We start from the raw sequence: 24867 nt of genomic DNA, 5'->3' as shown, positions 1-24867 counted from the left end.
TAATCAATTCAAAGTCAATTTAATTGACTGACTGCAACTTAGTATTGATACAGCCCAAGTATCCATTAACTTGTTTTCTCAAAGACTAAGGCATATTGTAAAACCTTTATCTTATAATCTTTTAATTACCATCTTGTCAAAATGGCATGATTAGCCTCATTTTTTACAAGGAAGAATACAGCCCCATTATACTTCCATTACGTTAGACATCAAGTCTGTTATGATGGCTGGAAACAAAAGTCAGATGGCACCTCTCTACATCATTTATTATTTCTTCACCCAGTGGGTGAAAAGACAATAATAGTCTTTTTCAAAAGATTTTTCAGCATGAGTGATGAACATGGGTCAGGATAATAAGAACAAAGTACCCCTGTAATCCAGCACTTGCTGATTTGTCTTTGCAATCTATCATGAGGTCTGTGTGAGTAACTTGCAGCAGGCAGCATTAGTTATTGAGTCAGCCTATTTAAGCCTATAATTATATGATGACAAATCAGAGACATAGAATTATGGCTGTAAATTGAAAATAAGAGGGTGCACTGAATTGATGAGATGACAGATGGTCGAACTTTTGACCAGAGAAGTGTGTTAACTTGGTCGAAATTGTGAAGGAGGCAAAAGTTGTCTCTGACAGAGGCAGTTGTTCTTTCCAGCAGCCTGTTCTCTCCTGTTACTTTGTGTTCTCATTCAGAGAAATTCTTCTCTGAAAATGGTAAATTAATCTAAGAGGAGATTATGGTGGGAGAAAAGAATTTAGTACCCACTCCAACATTGCTCTCAAATTCTGAAATTAGAGTGAATGTTTGTTTCCTTTATGTGTTGCTGTCTGCTGCTTGTCTACAATACTTTATGAGAAGGAGAGAGAGAGAGAGAGAGAGAGAGAGAGAATGAATGAGAACAACCATACCCTGATCTGATGAAATATAGAAACGATCGGGCCCTTTGTTCCTAAACATGACATCTTATAAACTCTTTCCTCACAAGCTGACATAGTTAAAATTGATCAGCAACAACTCTTGGGCATTTAACCTTCATGATAAAATATATTGTTTGGAGTCACACAAACCTGATTTTAAGTATGAACTTGGCCAAGCTGTGAGGCTTTGGGATAACTTTCTTAACCTGTCCCTGCCTCGTCTCCGTGTGTGTGTGTGTGTGGGTGTGTAATATATATATACAGCATCTTACTTCATAATGTCATTAGGAGAAATGCATGATGAAATGTATCACGAGTTATTACATAATGTTAAGGTTAATGAAGAAGATGATGATGATGCTTGTAGCACAAGGTAGTCATTCATTAGAAGGCTGACCAATAATTTAACCTGAAAGAGCTAGATAATTCAGACCATCGTGAAAGTTTTAATTTGAATTAATGAGACAAGAACCTCAATTTTCCAATTCACTTCACAGCCTGAGACAGGTAAAAGTCACCCACTCCTTAATTACTTATGCTTATTATCCTGCTTTAAAACCAAGTGAGTAGAAATGGGCACATTACATTTTAACCTTTTAAATCATTATTTATAAACATTTATGTACTTAAAGCCTTAAAATGTAAGACTCTTGCTCTGTGTTTAAGAAACTAACATATCAGTTTGGAGGTCCATGGACTTTAAAAGTCATTTTTCATCTTGGGATTGGAAAAAATAATCCTTTTGAGATTGGAAAAAAGCTCTTTGAGATTTAGATTGAAGAAAAAGATTCTGGGCTGAGTGGTCGTTGGCTTGTGTCAGTGATTTGCACTTTCATTTAATAAATAAAGTTTAAAACAATCACAAAAAAGTGGTTGGATGTTCAAAGGAAAGGCTAGGAGCATGGAACAGGGTGGTTAGAAAACTTTGTGAATTCAAGTCTCTGATGCCACTGACTTGGGGCCCCAGATCAACAATCTGGACAGCTGTGCTTAGCTACACAGAAAGCAGCCAAAAATCTCAGACCGCCCCAGGTGATCACATGACCCAAACAGAAAAGCTGATTTGTTGTCTTTCCCTTTCGTCATGAAAATCATTTTTCTCATGTTTCCTTAGTTTGAGGGAATGAACAATTGCATGTCATATATTTTGTATTCAACTTGATTTGAATGTAGCCAGCCTCTAATTTTTTTTTTCCTAGCTAGAACGGCTTTAATGTGTTAACATTTCAAACTGCTGAGTTACATTGATAAGACCTAATTAAAACTCATGTGTTGAATTTTAATTTGATTAACTTGCAAATTTCACAGTTTGTGATCTACTGTTTATAGATAACCTTTTTTTAAATTTCAGTTTCAGAAAAGGTCAATTATGAATTTTTAAAAGCTAAGAGAATTTTAATAATATTTAGGAAACAACTTTACTTCATCGATAGCTATATAAGCAGAAGCAAATATAATGACTCTTACACCCAAATCACACACCATTAAGTGCATTATGCGGGCGGAGCACACCTAGAGTCAAAATAACATCTTCTTATACAAATCTGCTTTCAGGAGCCAGTTTTTCTTTGGAGTTGTGCCCTTATGAAACGTATGTCAGTTCTGTTAACTTCTCTCAAACTATGTTGATGCAGTGAGTGGAAAAATGGGTAAGCAGTCAATCAAGAGATATGTATTTAGCTTCTACACTGTGCAGGATGCTGGGGACTCTACCCTCAGGAAGCTCAAAGAGAACTCGGAGGTAGGGCATTACTCGAAATTAGAGAGTTAGTGCAAGGGAGTTAACATTCAAATGCTAAACTGCACAATGTGAAACTCAAGTGATACAGTTGATAGACACGTGTACACCCTTTAATGCATAAATTAACCCTTTTGGAACAATGACAGGTTTATTGCTAGAATCTGGAGATTGAATGTAGAGTATGGAGGTCTGTCAGGTAGTTTTATAGATTCTTTTACAGAGAAGCACCTAATGGATGCTTTAAATGATGCTGGTTAGGACTTGTGAGGTTTAAGTAAAACATGATTATCAATTTTGTATGAGGAGGACAGATGAATCTAAGACAGCATGAGAACATCAGACAGGGATGCTTCAGGAAACTTCTGTAAATCCAAACCTATCTCAAAGGTATTGGAAAAGCTAGCTGCCTTGCTGTTAGTATGATATTGCATATGTGAGTTTACAACAAGCTCTTTTGTATATTAGCTATCTTTAAAAGTATTGTAAAATATTTTTCAAATATTAGTATTTTAATACTTTATTGTATTTGCACAAGTCTGGCTTTTAAAATATGGATTGTAGATTTTGTATACACACGCACACACATATTGATCTACATAAGTATATACATACATCATACACACACACTCACATGCTATTTGTATAAAGTCACACACATGCATGCATGGGATTTCATAGACATGGCTGTCTATTAGTAAGATGTAGCATCTGGGAAGCTGCTGGTTCAAGGACACTTTATGCAAATCAGACAAAGGCACCCCTTTACCCTGGGCAGATGAAGGCTTGTCTAGGATGCTCAGCCTGGTGGACAGAGCCTAGAGTTTTAGTGATCTTTGCCCCACTGGGCTGGGACCACTGGGCAGTGTCTAACCCGCATGGTCCTGCATGGTGATCCCATTGTGCACAATGGTTAAGTATGGTGTTAGCTGACCTGGGTTTGAATCCTATTCTTATAGCTCATTAGTTGTGTAATATTCAGAATTTAATTAATTTCCCTGGGTCTTGGTATCATCATTAATAAAATAAGGGTAATAATAGTATTAATCTTGTAGAATAATTAAGTAGATTAAATTTTTGACATTCATAAGCCTTTTAGTACAGTACCCAGTATACATGCCTGTGTTCAAGGAATCATGTCAATCTTCTATTTATAGAGAGTCACATAGTCTCTGAGCCCATCCCTTCTCTTTGATGGCAACTAAGTAATAAGCTAGAGAAGCAGCTAGAAGAAAACTCATACAGAAATAACGATAATATAATGTTAACAATAATCCCACACATGCTTACTTTCATTTTACATTTATTATTTCATTTTCTGTCCACCATAACATTTTGAGGTAATTGTTTACTATTCTTATATTATAGAACGTTAAGGATGTGATCCAGTAGCAATGAGGCCTTAACCCAAGTCAGTTACAGAGCCAGGTTGAGCCCAGTTTTTCTGAGCTTATATCCACTGATATTTCCATTAGATACCAGCTACCTACCTCTCCTTTAAACAATTCACTCACATTGGGAGGAACTTTACAATATAGAAAGAAGGTTTTTTTGTGCTATTTACTTGTCCTTTGCAACAGCTGTCAGTACCCCAAATCATGCTCTTCTGGAGAATACGTGCATCCCAGAATGAGAGGGATATCAGTGCTGACACACTGATCCACGTGGTCCTTTCAGTGAAGCAGGTTGTAAATGGTTCTTTGAGGATGCATTGAGGTGATGTCAAACATTTCATTCAGTGCCTGCTACATAAATAGTGTCTAACAAATACAGTTGATTCTCTTTATTCACGGCCCTTATGTTCTGTAAAGTCACCATGAATGCTTAATTAGCAACTACGGAATCATTGCTCCTAGGGGAAATACAGGGTTAGCTTCCTGAGAGCTGCTAGTCTTAATATTTCCTTCAACCCATCAATATGTAATCTTGTTTAATGAGTGTTTCTGTTTAGATACCTTATTAGATAGTTTTGGTTCATGAACATTGAGCTCACAGCTGGGAGCACTAAAAGTCATGCCTGAACAAAGTTCATCTAATACATGTATTTTCTCCATTAGGCACATCGCAGCCTTTTTGTGCTTAGAGACACAAGACAGCATTTCAGCACTAGGATTGGGGGCCAAGTTAGACAGCAAAACCACCAATAAAAAGTGCAAATATGTGGAAAATGTGGTACTAAATAGATTGCAGAAAGGATGCTTCTTTATGGTATGAGTGCTGAAACAAGAAAGCAGAGAAACCCTTGTTCGGCCTCATCTGGGAACATGGTTGTTGATGACTCAAAACTTTGGCATCTCTGCATATGTCTGTGAATGTCTGAAAGCACCACAAATATTGATTTGGGGATTTCAAATAGATTTTAGAGAGTAGGCAAATTTGCAAATAAAAAATCTGTGAATAGTGAGAATCAACTGTAGTTTTTCCTTTTCTACATTCCCTTACCTAGCAACTATTGAAAATCAACCTTTGCTTCTTAATCCTAAATTTTATCCCATCACAGCTTCCATGTACATACTCATAGGCTCTCCAGGGACCCATGTTCGACCCAGGATTTCCATACAGGAGGACTGGGAATAGGTATGCCATCCCTGATGTGCCCTGCATAAGGGATTTTTGTTTGGCATCTAACCATGAATGGCTTCATTAACACTCACAGGACATCTCCCCACCCCACTTGGGATGCTCAGATATTCTTTAAAATTCTTTTCCTTCCCAGCAACAGAGGCCTGTTTTCTTTTTTCTGAACAGATTTCAGTGTTGAAAGAGGTGCATTCTTTCATCTGGTAAAAGTTTCCCAAGACCAAATATAAAAATCGTCAGGAATAGATTCTTTTGAACAAACATATGTCATCATAGCGACAAAGAAGTTCTGTTACTGTCAATGTGCACGTACCTTTGGATCTCTTATTTTTTTTGTATGTTGGAACAGGGACAGGGAATGTGGGGACCTTACCAGTCTGTGCTTTTGCATTCTTGGGGCTGGAGAAAAAGTACTTTCCAGAATGGTGGGGCAGCCTATCATCCTTGTCAGGGTCTGGCTTTGCCATTAACTGGAGGCAGAGTCACCCTCCTGTCTGTGCTTCCTTGTCACCATTAGTCACACTTTTTCTGTAACCCACACAGGCTATCATGGCACAACTACCGCAAGAGGAGAAGGCAAAAATAGCTGAGCAGGTGGAGATATTCCACCAAGAGAAAAGCAAGCTGGATGCTGAAGTGGCCAAATGGGACGACAGCGGCAATGATATCATTGTGCTGGCCAAGCAGATGTGTATGATCATGATGGAAATGACAGACTTCACAAGGTGAGGCCTGGAGACAGGAAGAGGAAGATTTTCTCATTAAAAATAACAGAAGCACAACAGTGTGTATTAGCATGTGAAAAGCCTGCTGAAAAATTAAAAGACTACATCAAAGCAAGGTAGTGGTATTATAAAATTTACATGTGTAAGTCAAAGTGATCTGGACCTGGTTCTTAGCAGATAGGTCTTTTTGGTCAAAAAGAACAGATTCATTTCTGTAATTATTATTGTTTTAATTATCCATCCTAAGTCAGTCATAAAATCAAACCCCTGGGGCTTGGGTGACTCATTTTTGGTCTATGCTGTTTTGCAGTGTGTTTAAGTATTATTCTGAAGATAAGGTGTATGATTTGTTAATACCCCTTTGGAAAAAATATCTATCTATATATATATGTGTGTGTGTGTGCATGTAGACATGTAATATGGTTTAATGCTAGCTCATGATTTAGCATTAATCTCAGCTCATATTTTATCCTTATACACAAAGAATCAGGTTCAACTCTCTGATTCTGTAATTTTGACAAGGAAATTAAACATTGTATAAGTTTTAGATCCTTTTGCTCTGAGCAGTGCTTTTACTAAATCAAGATACCAGTCAGAATTTTGTCAGGAGCTTTTTCCTCATCAGGGGTCATTGCTGTTTCTGCCATTGCATTTTTAGTTTCCTCTTTAAAGGGAGATGACATTTCTGCCCTTCCTACCACCCAAAGGGCAGACAAAGGGAGAGCAAAGCTCAATGAAAGATCCCTGGATTTTTAGTCCAAATACCAGGTGATTTTGGACCTGTCTCGTACTGTCTTTATTCATTTGTACAATGGGAAAATAATACTCTTCTTATCAACTTTCACAGGAGAGTTTTAAAATCCAAAGAGGTAATGAAGTTATAAATTATGCTGCCATATGAATGAAAGCTATCATTTCTCTGTAGATTTCTTTTCCTGAGAAACACAGACACACACAGATACATGAGAAAAGATGTTTTAATGATTCAACACGGTATTTGTTATTAAAGTTATATAAGATGTGTGGCAATGTGAAGACACTACCTTATGGGTGACAATTTTTTAAGTGATTGTTGAGTGCTTTTAATAAGAAAAGCCTACAATTAATTATAATAAAATATGGCACATCTCTGCCTTTTTCCCTTTACCTTTTGCCTCTGGCCAGTATGTACAAATGACATCACTTGGTCCTTTCTCCAAATATTTAAAAATTGTTTTTGACTTTAGTGGAATGACTTTAAAGTTATGAGGGTGACCTTCGAGATTTTAAATGTCATTGTATTCATTAGAAGTTCAAATTTGTACATTTGGCTGGTCTTTGTCGGTTTCACAGATTTATTTCACACAAAAAATAATAGTAGGATAACTCAGTCTGAGCCATTATTTAAGTCTAAATTTCCTACAAATCAGACTATCATGGCAGCCCACAGTCATTGCTTTTCAAGGCCTGTGATGACTTAATTTGCTTGCTTTCAACACCATTCATACTTTGTCTGATGGATATTATACAATCCATTAATAACATCACTTGAACAAATAATCTCATTAATTTAAAGTGAATGATGAATCAAGTCATGTTGTTAGTTTAGATCAGGGAGACATTTTATAATGCTCTAGATTATATATAACTGTGTCAAGGAAGAGAGATATACTTGAGGGGGTCTTGTTAGATGATGTTAAATAAGACAGACTTTCTATCAGTCAAAGCATAGTTTTAAAAGTGAAAAGAGGGCCACTTCAGTTCCTGAGGGATTTTGTACAATCATTTTATGCTGATTTGAATAATGAAATGTCTAGAGTGCTACTAGTTATCATTTTTTTCCGCTGCCTGATGAGTAGTTTTGTGCCCCTTTGTGAGGGCAAAGGGAGGATACAGTTAATAGCCAGAGAGACAGGAGAGACTGCGAATTGGAAATGGAGCACAGGAAGCTGAGGTTTTGCTGCTGCCCCCATCTGCCATGCAAAGAGGTAGCTAATTTGAGCCTTTCTTTGTGCCTCTCCCGTAAGTTCACTGCACTTGACCCTATGCATTATTAGCCTTGCATTTTCCACTTTAAAAAGGAATAATTTCAGCTCTATACCTCTAATGGCTCTTACATATTATGTTCCCTTATTTAAAGGAAAGGATATAACTGAGTAGGAATTGAAACTTGACTACTCTCTTCAGATCTTACATTTAAAGGGTGTTTGGGTACAAGAAAAAAAAAACCTTGCATTTATTATTTTGCTGTTTTATTCTTATCAGTAGCTAATTCATTAATTTGATTCAGTAATCTCAATGATATCCACTCCATTATTATTAAAATTGGAGAGGTTCTGCCTCATTATTTGTGTAATAACTTCTTCATGGCGGATAAAACTGATTATGCCTCATGTCTGTTTCCTGTTCAGTTCTTGACTTCCAAGAACTGAACAGGAAACAGTTCATCATCTCATGGTGATGGCATAAATGCTGTCCTGCATAGGGTGAATCCATACCTCTCATGTCACCTTCAGAAAGAAATAGCATGGGCCAGTCTTGTATCCCAATAACAAAAGGTGTGCAGATGGCAACAGTTCAGGAAAGAAACCCAAGTTTAATTGTACAGCAAGGGACAAAGCTGTCTCTTGAGATCAACTGTAAGTTCTGATCTTGAAAGGAACTGGGTTCAGGCTAAAACATAAAGCTTTCAGGGTACAATCTACTGCTACAGTAAAGAATCATGTAATCAGCCTGCTATTCCCAAATTTCATTCCTGCCTTGGTATGGACACTCAGGGCTTCAGCCCAGGTGACAGCTTGACTGGTCTTCCAGTTCCAATTCTTGACTCTTGTCAGTTCATGCCATGCCATATCTGGCCATTAAAGGACATCCATCTAGCTCCCTTTGCACCAAAACTTTCTTTCCTCTTTTCATAGAATAATATAAAAATCTTGAGTTTGCTATCCAGGGCCTACCTTTACTGACCCTTAGATTCCTTCTCAATTTTGTGCATATTTGTATTTCTACTTCAAGACCATCATATAAATGTTACTTCCTTGAATAATTCAACTTATGGTCCTACAGTCTCACCTGATTTATCGTTAATCCCCAGATTAATACAACTTTTCCACTGTGCTGTCTTTAGACCGCTTCAGCTAATTGGTGAAAGTGGTATTTCCCAACTATGTTTTATGGACTGTGGTTCTGAAAACGGGATTCTATGATTCAGTACATTTACAAATATACTCCTTACTTACTATATCTCATTACTGGAGAGTCACATCATATATTGATCTGTTAGAGGTACTGAGAAAACTATGGTAAATAAATGTTTTTAATTTGGATTAACTCAGAATTTAAGAATTCTGGGTACTGAGTACATTGACTCAGAATGCACTCACACATTGATTTTTCTCATTAATACCTATTACTTTTTCATGAAATAAATATGAATTAGTTGTTAAATTGTGGATAGCAGTAATGCAGTAATAGCTTTCCATGATTCTCTTTTTTTTTTGGAAGTGACCATTTCCTGGGAAAGCTTCCAAATATTGACCCTTGTATAAGAATCACCTATTAGCAAAAGAGAGAAGGTTACATGAACCTATACAGTAGAGCCAATTCTATGGCTTGATATTTTTCCAAGAAAACTAAAAACATGTTCCAAATGGAACAATAAGATGGCTTTTGTCTTTAAGGTCACAAGATTCCTTAAAGCACCTTTCAAAATGCCCAAAGTAGAGAACCTGATTAAGTTAGGGAAAGACAAAGGGTATAAACCATCACTTTGAACCTGGGAACTACAGCCAGTGGAACTAGTCCCTTTGTCCATACTGCCTTCCACTAATAGGAAGACTCAGACTTCTGATCTTTTCTGGGCAACATCCCTAGCAACACCATTCTCCTTTCTGTCTCTATGAATTTGACTACTCTAGTATCTCATATAAGTGAAAACATACAGCATTTGTCTTTTTGTGACTGGCATATTTCACTTAGCGTAATGTTCTCAAGGTTCATCCATATTGTACATGTCAGACTTTCATTCCTTCTTAAGGCTAAATAATATTTCAATGAATGTATATATCATGTTTTGTTTATCCATTCATCTATTCTTGGGCACTTGGATTGTGAATAATATTGCTATGGACATGGGTGTACAAATATCTCTTTGAGACCCTGCTTTCAATTCTTTGAATATATACCCAGGAGTGGAATTGCTGGATCACATGGTAGTTCTATGTTTATTTTTTTTTAGGAACCACTGTACTGTTTTACATAGCAGCTGCACCATTTTACATTCCCATCAACAGTGCACAAAGGTTCCAACTCCTTCCCATCCTCGCCAAGACTTCTTATTTTCTGTTTTTGTTTGTTTTTATAGTAACTATCTTAATGAGTGTGAGATGGTATCTCATTGTGATTTTGATTTACATTTTCCTAACAATTAGTGGTGTTGAATATCTTTTCATGTGCTGATTAGCCATTGTATTCTTCTTTGGAGAAATGTATATTCAGGTCTTTTGCCCATTTTTTAATGAGGCTGATTAATTTTTAGTGTTGAGTTCTAGGAGTTTTTCTATATTCTGGATATCAACCCCTTGTTAGATATAGGATTTGCAAATATTTTCTCTGATTCTGTGGGTTGCCTTTGTATTCTGTTGATTGTGTCCTTCAATGCACAGAAGTTTTAAAAATTTTGATATAGTCAAATTTGTCTATTTTTATTGTTGTTGTTGCCTGTTTTATTGGTGTCACATGTGAGAAATCATTGCCAAATCCAACATCATGAAGTTTTTCCCTTAACTTTTCTTGTAAAATATGTATAGATTAGCTCTCATGATCCACTTCCAGTTGATTTTTGTATATGGTATAAGGTAAAGGTCCTGCTTCATTCTTTTGCATGTAGATATCAATTTTCCCAATATCATTTGTTGAAAACACTGTCCTTTTCCTGTTGAATGGTCTTGACAACCTTGTCAAAAATCTGCTGGGCTTTCTATTCTGTTCCATTATTTTATACATCTGTCTTTATGCCAGTACTACACTGTTTTGATTACTGTAGCTTTGTAGTAAGGCCCCCAACTTTGTTCTTTTTTAAGATTGTTTTGGCTATTTGAGATGCCTTGACAATCCATATGATTTTTTAAGATAGATTTTTCTATTTTGGCAAAATTGCTGCTGGGTTTTTAATAGGGGTTACATTGATTGCTTTGTGTATTATTGATATCTTAATAATATTAGGTCTTCTAATCCATGTACATGAGGTGTTTTTCCATTTATTTGTGTCTTTATTCATTCAGCCATTGATGGACACTTAGGTTGCTTCCATATATTGAGTATTGTAAATAATGCTACAATGAACATAGGAGTGCATATATTTTTTAAATTAGTGTTTTCATTCTTCAGATAAATACCCAGTAGTGGAATTGCTGAATCATATGGCAGTTCTATTTTTAATTTTTTGAGGAAACTCCATACTGTTTTCCATAGTGGCTGTACCAATTTATATTCCCACCAATAGTGCACAAGTGTTCCCTTTTCTCCACATCCTTGCCAACATCTGTTTTTTTGTTGTTTTTTTGATATAAGCCATTCTGACAGGTGTGAGGTGATATCTTATTGTGGTTTTGGTTTGCATTTCCCTGATGATTAGTAATCGAGTATCTTTTCATGTACCTGTTGACCATCTGTATGTTTTCTTTGGAAATGTGTCTTTTCAGGCCCTCTGCCTGTCTTTAAATTGGATTATTTGCTTTTTTGCTATTGATTGAGCTCTTTATATATTTTAGATATTAACCCCATATCAGATCTATGATTTGCAAATATTTACTCCCATTCAGTAGGTTACCTTTTCATTTTGTTGATGGTTTCCTTTGCTGTGCAGAATCTTAAATAAATAATTTGTATTAGGTGCTTCTGACGATATCAATATTATGTTACTTAATGAAACTGTTTTTGAAGTCTTTCTTCTTTTCCTATATTCTGGAAGAATTTAAATTGCATTGGGATTATTTTCTTTTTAAAGCAGTGGTCCCTAACCTTTTTGGCATCAGGGACCAGTTTTTGGAAGACAATTTTCCACAGACGATGGGGTGGGGGGAGCAGGGAGCTTGCTTGCCTGCCTGCCCGCCACTCACCTCCTGCTCTGTGGCCCAGGGGTTGGGGACCCCTGTTTTAAAGGTTTAGTAAATTCCTCTGAGAAACCATCTGGATTTACTGATTTTTTGACCAGCTTTCTCTCTGACAGCCTTACTTATTTCTTTCATGGAAATCAGATTCTTTAGAGTTTTCAAAATCTACTTTCTAGCCAGTGTTGGTAAATTATATTTTGCTAGAAAGTTATTTCATCCATGTTCTCAAATTTCTTTACATGTACTTGAGGAAACTAGTATTGTAATACTTCAAATGTTCTGTTTTTTAAGATAGTTTAAATCTTACCTTTTTTTACTTTCGAATATTTTTCTCCTATTTTTTTCTTGATAACAAGCTAAGTATATTTTCTATATCAGTTTTGCCTTCCTTTTTTTGGAATCGATTTATTTATTTTCTGTGTTCTGTTATTTTCTAACTCATAAATCTCTTCTTATTTTTTTAATTTTATGTTTTTATTGAAGTATAGTTGATTTACAATGTTGTGCCAATCTCTGCTGTACAGCAAAGTGACTCTGTAATAGAGACTTTTTTTTAATATTCTTTTCCATTATGGTTTATCACAGGATATTGAATATAGTTCCCTGTGCTATACAGTAGGACCTTGTTGTTTATCCATCCTATATGTAATTGTTTACATATGCTAATCCCACACTCGCAGTCCTCCCCTCCCCCACCCTCCTCCTCCTTGGCAACCACAAGGCTGTTCTTTATGTCTGTAATTCTGTTTCTGTTTCATGGATATGTTCATTTGTGTCATATTTTAGATACCACATGTTAGTGATTTTTATTAGTTTCTTCCTACTTTCTAAATTCTTGAGTCAGATGATTATTGTTTTTGTTATTTCTTGCATATTAATATCTGTAGTTATGGCTATTTTTGTTTCTCTGAGTTTACTACTTTAGCTATCTCATCAGAATATAGCAAAAAGAGTACTAAATTGTGATTAGGGACACAGAGGTTGCAGTCCTTTTTCTCTCTCCTTATCACTCTCGGCATTATCATCTTGGGCAGGTCACTTCGCTTCCTCTTTGGGTTCCAGCTTTCTCAATCAGAAAATGAGGAAATATTTGATGATCCCCAAATTTCTACATTGCTCTCTAGTTTCATGTAATACATCCCTGTCATCAACTTGTGACTCCAAACATTTGAATTGAGTCTGCAATGTGAACTGTAAAGTCTCAAAATTTTAAATACAATATAATAGTGAGTCTATGTACTGTAGTCTCTGGTGTAATCACAAAAGACATGCTTCTAATCATGCTTTAGCTGCAATATGGGAGTCTCAGCCTCAAACAAATTCAAGTCTCTATAAATGTTCTTTATTAACTTAGCACATTTTGTCAGAGTCAATCAACTGTTGAAAGTTATCATGAAAGGTTCATGAGAAAGCATTTCCTCAAGTCCTTTGAAATTCTTGGAGCAAACAAACACCAAGATTGTTAGTAATGAAAAATCAAGCATAGTGCAGCCCTTTGTGAATGGGTTAAGATGAAGGCAAAAGGTAACAACAAATATTTTGTCAGAGTAAGTTTGCAAAAAAGATTTTCTAAGGTTTGGAAGTTACAGAGAAATAAACAATAATGAGAGTAATATTAAATATTAACAGATTCTGCATCTAACCTTTCCTTTAAAAATATAAACCAAAAACAAAATAAAAGTTTATTTAGAGATAATTTAAAAAAATAATGTGAGAGAATGGGAGCCCAATTGTCCAGATTCTTTAATTCATCCATATTATATCAAATTCACATGTAAAATCTCTGTCCATATTTAAAAAATCTATACAATAACTGAAAAAAAATCAGTGTCTTTTATGGAAGAGTTAATGTTACCACAGCAAAATGAAATAGCTTGCTTTGAATTTCCCTATGTACGTGTTTAAGCACTGACATGAACACAATATATTTTACTTTTACCTACTAACACTGAAAATGCCAGAGACAAAATTAAGAGGGAAACAAAATGCCCCTCATTTACATTTATTTTCTAAAGTCATTTTAAGTCTTCCATTTTATAAAACGTTATTATATAACAATGGCGATTATTGCCCAATCTCTATGCATTCTAAATAAATCACTTCTGAGTGGTTTTTCTCTATATTTTACCACATGTTTTAACTATAGGTTTATAATTTTGTAGGCCTAAAAAATGCATTGATTTTTAGATGCATATAAGGAGACCAGTAACAATGCTAAAAATATAAGGATGAATGTATTTAGTCTATTATTTTATTTACCTCTCAAGACAAGTGAAGAAAAATCATATCATATGCAACATTTTGTTCAAAGATTTATGATGCAGCATAATTTCCTTTTCCTTTCAAATAAATATTTAAAAGACAAGTAATTTTAAACAGTTCACCTAATTGAAAGCCTTATGTGAAAATACTGGGAAAATGGTTCAGCATAAATACATCTACAGTGTTCTGTGCGTCTTCCTTTGTAAGTCAGTCCCAGAAACATATAAACCAGCAAGAGTAAGAGCTCAACAGATTTCTGAAATTCTGGCCAAACAGTTCCGAGTTATGGACAAGAGACAGTGGCTTCTTAAGGAGCCAAAGTGGACTTAAAAATATAATTAACATAATAATAGTGCTGAGCATGGTATGAAAGACAATGCATGTGCATTTATTTTGGCTAGCCTCTGATTTAAATTTAGAATTTATCACATGATTTGCATAAGCTTAGATGAGTTATTCACTTTAGTCTATTTTTTTCTTCTCTAAAATGGGAATGATGATGCCTACTTGTTAGGGTTGTTATGAAGACAAATGTATATACAACAGCATAGACACATGGTAAGCATTTCCATATTAAATTCCCATTGCTCTTGTGGCGATCATATTTTTTAAGGGACCACTGTTTAAAATATATAGAAATGCATGTAAAGAATAAAATGTGAGCATGCACATCCAAATAGGGAAAAAATATTCCCTAAAAATGAGTGCAAGCAAATTGAATTATTTACATGGAAATTGAAGTGAATCAAGAAAACATTCAAATTTCCTCTAACTTGGTCAGAGCCAAATCAAATACAAAAGCAGAGTCCTGGACAAACAATATGGTAGGTGTGTCTATTTCATGTCATAAAGTGGATTTCTAATTATGTTGTGTCTGTTTTTTCAGAGGCAAAGGCCCGTTGAAAAATACATCTGATGTGATTAATGCCGCCAAGAAAATTGCCGAAGCAGGCTCTCGAATGGACAAATTAGCCCGAGCTGTGGCTGATCAGGTAATATAAGAGAGAAGAGCAAGCACATGCTGAGTGGGGTCATTAACTAGCTCTTGCGTTCTGTAATGGGTTTTATGCACTCTATAAAATGCCCCCGAAGAATGAATTGTAGAGAATCGCTACCATTTTACAAACTGGTCTCTAACTCTGTGGAGACTGAGTTGATGCCAAAGGTGGGTTCAGTTCAGGAGGGACTAGTAAATCCAATGATCAAAATTCCTTGAGAAAGAAGAGTACCCACTTTTTAAGAGACATAATCCACAAGGAATCATGGATCCTGGCTGTCCTCATTCAGAAAGTCAAATACACTGCACAGGGGGAAGAAAAAGAAAGAACTTTACTTCTTGTTATAATTGATCTCACTGTAATGATGCTCTCATAATAATTTATGCCCTAGGATAAATGGGATGAATCCACATAGTCAAGAACATCCAGATTTCAGCTTTATTTTCATCCAGACTCAAAGGGCATCAGAGATTAATGAAATTCTCAATAATATCTTTTATGCTTTTAGACTGAACTAAGATACATGTTATAATAGTTCACAATCTGAATGTTGAGTGTTTGAGCTTATTTCCACACTTTTCATCTTATTTTGCTGAATTGGAACTCTAAAATCCTGTTCTAAATAAGTCTTGTTGCAATAATGGGCCATTTCTTTTAAGGGTACTTTAGGCAATATACTTTTCCAGATAGCTGATGTTCATCTCTTTAAGAAACCAGTGGCTTACAGTTTGAACTGTTTTAAAAGGAAAATGTTTTAAAATATAAATTAAGATTCTGAAATAGAAAATATTATATAAACTGCTATTTACATGGAGAAAATATTATGAGCATAAATTTGCCTTCTAGACTACAAAACAGTTATGCTCTCTGGAGACAATGAAAAATTTTGGATTGTTTCCTCCCCTGAGATGGTCCTAGTCTCCTATATATATATATATTTTATACATTTTTATTGAAGTATAATTGCTTTACAATGGTGTGTTAGTTTCTGCTTTATAACAAAGTGAATCAGTTATACATATACATATGTTCCCATGTCTCTTCCCTCTTGCGTCTCCTTCCCTCCCACCCTCCCTATCCCACCCCTCTAGGTGGTCACAAAGTACTGAGCTGATCTCCCTGTGCTATGTGGCTGCATCCCACTAGCTATCTATTTTACGTTTGGTAGTGTACATATGTCCATGCCACTCTCTCACTTTGTCACAGCTTACCTTCCCCCTCCCCATATCCTCAATCCATTCTCTAGTAGGTCTGTGTGTTTATTCCTCTCTTACCCCTAGGTTCTTCATGACATGTTTTTTCCCTTAAATTCCATATATATGTGTTAGCATATGGTATTTGTCTTTCTCTTTCTGACTTATTTCACTCTGTGTGACAGACTATAAGTCCATCCACCTCATTACAAATAGCTCAATTTTGTCTGGTTTTATGGCCGAGTAATGTTCCATTGCATACATGTGCCACATCTTCTTTATCCATTCATCCAATGATGGACACTTAGGTTGTTTCCATCTCCGGGCTATTGTAAATAGAGCTGCAATGAACATTTTGGTACATGACTCTTTTTGAATTTCGGTTTTCTCAGGGTATATGCCCAGTAGTGGGATTGCTGGGTCATATGGTAGTTCTACTTGTAGTTTTTTAAGGAACCTCCATACTGTTCTCCATGGTGGCTGTACCAATTCATATTCCCACCAGCAGTGCAAGAGTGTTCCCTTTTCTCCACACCTTCTTCAGCATTTATTGTTTCTAGATTTTTTGATGATGGCCATTCTGACTGGTGTGAAATGATATCTTATTGCAGTTTTGATTTGCATTTCTCTAATGATTAATGATGTTGAACATTCTTTCATGTGTTTCTTGGCAGTCTGTATATCTTCTTTGGATAAATATCTAGGTCTTCTGCCCATTTTTGGATTGGGTTGTTTGTTCTTTTTTGTTATTGAGCTGCATGAGCTGCTTATAAATTTTGGAGATTAATCTTTTCTCAGTTATTTCATTTGCAAATATTTTCTCCCATTCTGAGGGTTGTCTTTTGGTCTTGTTTATGGTTTCCTTTGCTGTGCAAAAGCTTTGAAGTTTCATTAGGTCCCATTTGTTTATTTTTGTTTTTATTTCCATTTCTCTAGGAAGTGGGTCAAAAAGGATCTTGCTGAGATTTATGTCATAGAGTGTTCTGCCTATGTTTTCCTCTAAGAGTTTGATAGTTTCTGGCCTTACATTTAGATCTTTAATCCATTTTGAGCTTATTTTTGTGTATGTTATTAGGGAGTGATCTAATCTCATACTTTTACATGTACCTGTCCAGTTTTCCCAGCACCACTTATTGAAGAGGCTGTCTTTTCTCCACTGTACATTCCTGCCTCCTTTATCAAGATAAGGTAACCATATGTGTGTGGGTTTATCTCTGGCCTTTCTATCCTGTTCCATTGATCTATCTTTCTGTTTTTGTGCCAGTACCATACTGTCTTGATTACTGTAGCTTTGTAGTATAGTCTGAAGCGAGGGAGCCTGATTCCTCCAGCTCCATTTTACATTCTCAAGCTTGCTTTGGCTATTTGGGGTATTTTATGTTTCCATACAAATTGTGAAAATTTTTGTTCTGGTTCTGTGAATAATGTCAATGGTAGTTTGATAGGGATTGCATTTAATCTGTAGATTGCTTTGGGTAGTAGAGTCATTTTCACAATGTTGATTCTTACAATCCAAGAGCATGGTATATCTCTCCATCTATTTGTATCATCTTTAATTTCTTTCATCAGTGTCTTATAATTTTCTGCATACAGTTCTTTTTTCTCCTTAGGTAGGTTTATTCCTAGATATTTTATTCTTTGTGTTGCAATGGTAAATGGGAGTGCTCTCTTGATTTCACTTTCAGATTTTTCATCATTAGTGTATAGGAATGCCAGAGATTTCTGTGCATTAATTTTGTATCCTGTTACTTTACTAAATTCAATGATTAGCTCTAGTAGTTTTCTGGTAGCATCTTTAGGATTCTCTATGTATAGTATCATGTCATCTGCAAACAGTGACAGCTTTACTTCTTCTTTCCTGATTTGGATTCCTTTTATTTCCTTTTCTTCTCTGATTGCTGAGGCTAAAACTTCCAAAACCATGTTGAATAAGAGTGGTGAGAGTGGGCAACCTTGTCTTGTCCCTGATCTTAGTGGAAATGCTTTCAGTTTTTCACCATTGAGGATGATGGTGGCTGTGGGTTTGTCATATATGGCCTTTATTATGATGAGGAAAGTTCCCTCTATGCCTACTTTCTGCAGGGTTTTTATCATAAATCAGTGTTGAAGGCTTTCTCTGCACCTAATGAGATGATCATATGGTTTTTCTCCTTCAATTTGTTAATATAGTATATCACGTTGATTGATTTGCGTATATTGAAGAATCCTTGCATTCCTGGGATAAACCCCACTTGATCATGCTGTACGATCCTATTAATGTGCTGTTGGATTCTGTTTGCTAGTTGAGGATTTTTGCATCTATGTTCATCAGTGATATTGGCCTGTAGTTTTCTTTCTTTGTGACATCCTTGTCTGGTTTTGGTATCAGGGTGATGGTGGCCTCATAGAATGAGTTTAGGAGTATGCCTCCCTCTGCTATATTTTGGAAGAGTTTGAGAAGGATAGGTGTTAGCTCTTCTCTAAATGTTTCATAGAATTCACCTGTGAAGCCATCTGGTCATGGGCTTTTGTTTATTGGAAGATATTTAATCACAGTTTCAATATCAGTGCTTGTGATTGGTTTGTTCATATTTTCTATTTCTTCCTGATTCAGTCTTGGCATGTTGTGCATTTCTAAGAATCTGTCCATTTCTTCTAGGTTGTCCATTTTATTGGCATAGAGTTGCTTGTAGTAATCATGATCTTTTGTATTTCTACAGTGTCAGTTGTTACTTCTCCTTTTTCATTTCAATTCTATTGATTTGAGTCTTCTCCCTTTTTTTCTTGATGAGTCTGGCTAATGGTTTATCAATTTGGTTTATCTTCTCAAAGAACCAGCTTTTAGTTTTATTGATCTTTGCTATTGTTTCCTTCATTTCTTTTTCATTTATTTCTGATCTGATTTTTATGATTTCTTTCCTTCTGCTAACTGTGGGGGTTTTTTGTTCTTCTTTCTCTAATTGTTTTAGGTGCAAGGTTAGGTTGTTTATTCGAGATGTTTCCTGTGTCTTAAGGTAGGATTGTATTGCTATAAACTTCCCTCTTAGAACTGCTTTTGCTGCATCCCATAGGTTTTGGGTTGTTGTGTCTCCATTGTCATTTGTTTCTACGTCTTTTTTGATTTCCTCTTTGATTTCTTCAGTGATCACTTCGTCATTAAGTAGTGTATTGTTTAGCCTCCATGTTTTGTATTTTTTACAGATCTTTTCCTGTAATTGATATCTAGTCTCATAACGTTGTAGTCGGAAAAAGATACTTGATACAATTTCAATTTTCTTAAATATACCAAGTGTAGATTTGTGACCCAAGATGTGATCTATCCTGGAGAATGTTCCATGAGCACTTGAGAAAAATGTGTATTCTGTTGTTTTTGGGTGGAATGTCCTATAAATATCAATTAAGTTCATCTTGTTTAAGGTTGTGTTTCCTTATTTATTTTCATTTTGGATGATCTTTCCATTGGTGAAAGTGGGGTGTTAAAGTCCCCTACTATGAATATGTTACTGTCGATTTCCCCTTTTATGGATGTTAGTATTTGCCTTATGTATTGAGGTGCTCCTATGTTGGGTGCATAAATATTTACAATTTTTATATCTTCTTCTTGGATTGATCCCTTGATCATTATGTAGTGTCCTTCTTTGTTCCTTCTAATAGTCTTTAATTTAAAGTCTATTTTGTCTTATATGAGAATTGCTACTCCATCTTTCTTTTGGTTTCCATTTTCATGGAATATCTTTTTCCATCCCCTTACTTTCAGTCTGTATGTGTTTCTAGGTCTGAAGTGGGTCTCTTGTAGGCAGCATATATATGGGTCTTGTTTTTGTATCCATTCAGCCAATCTGTGTCTTTTGGTGGGAGCATTTAGTCCATTTACATTTAAGGTAATTATCGATATGTATGTACCTATTCCCATTTTATTAATTGTTTTGGGTTCGTTATGGTAGGTCTTTTCCTTCTCTCATATTTCTTGCCTAGGGAAGTTCCTTTAGCATTTGTTGTAAAGCTGGTTTGATGGTGCTGAACTTTCTCACCTTTTGCTTGTCTGTAAAGGTTTTAATTTCTCCATCAAATCTGAATGAGATCCTTGATGTGTAGAGTAATCTTGGTTGTAGGTTTTTCTCCTTCATCAATTCAAATATGTCCTGCCAGTCCCTTCTGGCTTGCAGAGTTTCTGCTGAAAGATCAGCTGTTAACCTTATGGGGATTCCCTTGTGTGTTATTTGTTGTCTTTCCCTTGCTGCTTTTAATATATTTTCTTTGTATTTAATTTTTGACAGTTTGATTAATATATGTTTTGGTGTGTTTCTCCTAGGATTTATCCTGTATGGGACTCTCTGTGCTTCCTGGACTTGATTAACGATTTCCTTTCCCATATTAGGGAAGTTTTCAACTATAATCTCTTCAAATATTTTCTCAGTCCCTTTCTTTTTCTCTTCTTCTTCTGGAACCCCTATAATTCGAACGTTGGTGCATTTAATGTTGTCCCATAGTTCTCTGAGAGTGTCCTCAGTTCTTTTCATTCTTTTTTCTTTATTCTGCTCTGCAGAATAAAATAGTTATTTCCACTATTTTATCTTCCAGGTCACTTATCTGTTCTTCTGCCTTGGTTATTCTGCTATTGATCCCATCTAGAGTTTTTAATTTCATTTATTGTGTTGTTCATCGTTGTTTGTTTCATCTTTAGTTGTTCTAGGTACTTGTTAAATGTTTCTTGCATTTTGTCTATTCTATTTTCAAGATTTTGGATCATCTTTACTATCATTATTCTGAATTCTTTTTCAGATAGACCTTCTATTTCCTCTTCATTTGTTAGGTCTGGTGGGTTTTTATCTTGCTCCTTCATCTGCTGTGTGTTTTTCTGTCTTCTCATTTTGCTTATCTTACTTTGTTTGGGGTCTCCTTTTTGCAGGCTGCAGGTTGGTAGTTCCCGTTATTTTTGGTGTCTGTTCCCAGTGGCTAAAGTTGGTTCAGTGGGTTGTGTAGCCTTCCTGGTGGAGGGGACTAGTGCCTGTGTTCTGGTGGATGAGGCTGAATCTTCTCTTTCTGGTGGGCAGGTCCATGTCTGGTGGTGTGTTTTGGGGTGTCTGTGGACTTATTATGATTTTAGGCAGCCTCTCTGCTAATGGGTGGGGTTGTGTTCCTGTCTTGCTAGTTGTTTGGCATAGAGTGTCCAGCACTGTAGCTTGATGTTCACTGAGTGAAGCTGGGTGCTGTTGTTGAGATGTAGATATCTGGGAGATTTTCACCATTTGATATTATGTATAGCTGGAAGGTCTCTTGTGGACCAGTGTCCTGAAGTTGGCTCTGCCACCTCAGAGGCACAGCACTGACTCCTTGCTGGAGCACCAAGAGCCTTTCATCCACACGGCATAGAATAAAAGGGATAGAAAGAAAGAAAGAAAGAAAGAAAGAAAGAAAGAAAGAAGGAAGGAAGGATGGAAAGAAGGGAGGGAGGGAGGGAGGGAGGGAGGAAGGAAGGAGGGAAGGAAGGAAGGAAAGAAAGAAAGAAAGAAAGAAAGAAAGAAAGAAAGAAAGAAAGAAAGAAAGAAAGAAAGAAAGAAAGAAAGAAGATAAAACAAAATAAAATAAAGTAGGATAAAAAATAAAGTTATATAAAAAAATAATTATTAAGAAAGAATTTTTTTTAAAAAAGAAAAATAAACCAGACAGATAGAACCCTAGGACAAATGGTGGAAGCAAAGCTATACAGACAAAGTCTCACACAGAAGCAAACACATACACACTCACAAAAAGAGGAAAAGGGGAAAAAATAATAAATCTTGCTCTCAAAGTCCACATCCTCAATTTGGGATGATTCGTTGTCTATTCATGTATTCCACAGATGCAGGGTACATCACGTTGATTGTGGAGCTTTAATCCGCTGCTCCTGAGCCTGCTGAGAGAGATTTCCCTTTCTCTTCTTTGTTCTCACAGCTCCCAGGGGCTCAGCTTTGGATTTGGCCCCACCTCTGCGTGTAGGTCGCTGGTGGGCGTCTGTTCTTCGCTCAGACAGGACGGGGTTAAAGGAGCAGCTCCTTCGGGGACTCTGGCTCACTCAGGCTGGGGGGAGGGGGGGCATGGAGTGCGGGGCGAGCCTGCGGCGGCAGAGACCTGCCTGACATTGCACCAGCCTGAGGCGTGCTGTGCGTTCTCCCGGGGAAGTTGTCCCTGGATCCTGGGACCCTGGCAGTGGTGGGCTGCACAGGCTCTCCGGAAGGGGGTTGTGGATAGTGACCTGTGCTCACACACAGGCTTCTTGGTGGTGGCAGCAGCAGCCTTAGCATCTTATGCCCGTTTCTGTGGTCCACGCTTTTAGCTGCTGCTCGCGCCCATCTCTGGAGCTCCTTTAAGCAGTGCTCTTAATCATCTCTCCTCACGCACCAGGAAACAAAGAGGGAAGAAAAAGTCTCTTGCCTCTTTGGCAGGTGCAGACTTTTCCCCGGACTCCCTCCCGGCTAGCCGTGGTGCACTAATTCCTGCAGGCTGTGTTCACGCAGCCAACCCCAGTCCTCTCCCTGCGCTCCGACCGAAGCCGGAGCCTCAGCTCCCAGCACTGCCTGCCCGGAGGGTGAGCAGACAAGCCTCTTGTGCTGGTGAGTGCTGGTCGGCACCGATCCTCTGGGCGGGAATCTCTCTGCTTTGCCCTCCACACCCCTATTGCTGTGCTCTCCTCCACGGCTTCGAAGCTTTCCTCCTCCGCCACCCGCAGTCTCCACCCGCGAAGTGGCTTCCTAGTGTGTGGAAACCTTTCCTCCTTCACAGCTCTCTCCCACTGGTGCAGGTCCCGTCCCCATTCTTTGTCTCTGTTTTTTCTCTTTTCTTTTGCCCTACCCAGGTACGTGGGGAGTTTCTTGCCTTCTGGGAGGCCTGTCTTCTGCCAGCATTCAGTAGGTGTTCTGTAGGAGTTGTTCCACACGTAGATGTATTTCTGGTGTATCTGTGGGGAGGAAGGTGATCTCCGCATCTTACTCTTCTGCCATCTTCCCCTCCTGGCCCTCCTGTTATTTTTGAGTTGCTTACTCTAATTGTTCTCCCTCATTCCTTAATATAACTGTTTCTCTAAATCCTTGTTGTCTTCAGCATCCTCAATTTTAGAATCCTTCAAGTCAATACTAGATTTACTCATCTTCCAAAGTCTGAAAAGAAAAACACATGATTAAACTATTAGTATTACATTTAAATTAAGCCTACAGATTGTCTCAATTTAACTTTTTTTATACATATGATGGCTAATCTGAGGGAATGTTTTTTGCTTTCTTTTGCATTTTTGAGGAATACTCAATAGTATAGTTAATTCATTTAAATATTATCATAATTTAAGAATTTCCTGAAATTTGTAGGAATTGAAATTTGTAACATTATTAAATTGCTAATTTCAGGACAATGCCAACTGCCAAGCTTCCTACAGTTTGCAGCATAGGTTGAGCTCCATATGTAACCTAGAAAGTTCATGTAAAAGAGAGGGGAGGGGGTTTGCCTGGTGGTGCATTGGTTTAGAGTCCGCCTGCCAATGCAGGGGACATGGGTTCGTGCCCCAGTCTGGGAAGATCCCACATGCTGCAGAGCGGCTGGGCCCATGAGCCATGGCCACTGAGCCTGCGTGTCTGGAGCCTGTGCTCCACAACGGGAAAGGCCACAACAGTGAGAGGCCCGCGTACCGCAAAAAAAAAAAAAAAGAGGGTAGGGACTACCCTGGTGGTGCAGTGGTTAAGAATCTGCTTTCCACTGCAGCGGACATGGGTTTGATCCTTGATCAGGGAACTAGATCCCACATGCATGCCACAACTAAGAGTTCAAATGCCACAACTAAGGAGCTGCTGGCCTCAACTAAGGAGCATGTGTGTGGCAACTAAGACCCAGCACAACCAAAATAAAGATAAATAAATAAATAATAATATTAATTTTAAAAAATAAAAGAGAGGAGAGACAACGAACTTACTTGAAAATATTCATGCGTACATGCAAACATACAGAAATGCACCAGCCAGGAAAGAATGCTGCATTTTTTCTGCAAATGTTCAGGGAATTGTTTGCAAAATGTTGGAATGAGTGGAATGACCGGAGATTGGTGGGTGGTTCTGAAACCAGGTTGTGTTTGGACAGACTCCTTCTTAGGAGTCAGAGTGGATGGAGTTTGGATGGCCTTTCCATTATACTCTGAATCTCACGGCTGAAACTATTTCTCAATATGTTTAGGCTCCTTGAGGTCAATATTTTTTATTGTGATTCTTATTTTTGATTTTGTAATTTTGGATACTTATTTCCAACAATCATGCAACATGAAGCATAGCCCCAAACAGTTTTGGTATCTGGAAAACACACCACACATGTACACACACAAATATCCCAGGATTCAAGATGTATTTTGAGAGTGTGACAAAATA

General features: G+C 37.1%; 1 protein-coding gene across 2 annotated transcripts in view; it reads left to right on the top strand.

The window, feature by feature from the left end:
- The window catches only part of CTNNA2 (catenin alpha 2), a 1199753-nt gene that overhangs the window by 1128884 nt on the left and 46002 nt on the right, over positions 1–24867 (top strand). For both annotated transcript variants that reach the window (XM_079940963.1, XM_079940964.1), the window contains 2 exons: positions 5778–5959; positions 15200–15305. In XM_079940963.1, coding sequence (XP_079797089.1) covers positions 5778–5959; positions 15200–15305 — 288 coding nt within the window. The remainder of the gene's footprint in view (positions 1–5777; positions 5960–15199; positions 15306–24867) is intronic.

This window comes from Stenella coeruleoalba, assembly GCF_951394435.1.
Source record: "Stenella coeruleoalba genome assembly, chromosome: 13".
NCBI classification, from domain to species: Eukaryota; Metazoa; Chordata; class Mammalia; order Artiodactyla; family Delphinidae; genus Stenella; species Stenella coeruleoalba.
This window is presented reverse-complemented; position numbering and strand designations above follow the sequence as displayed.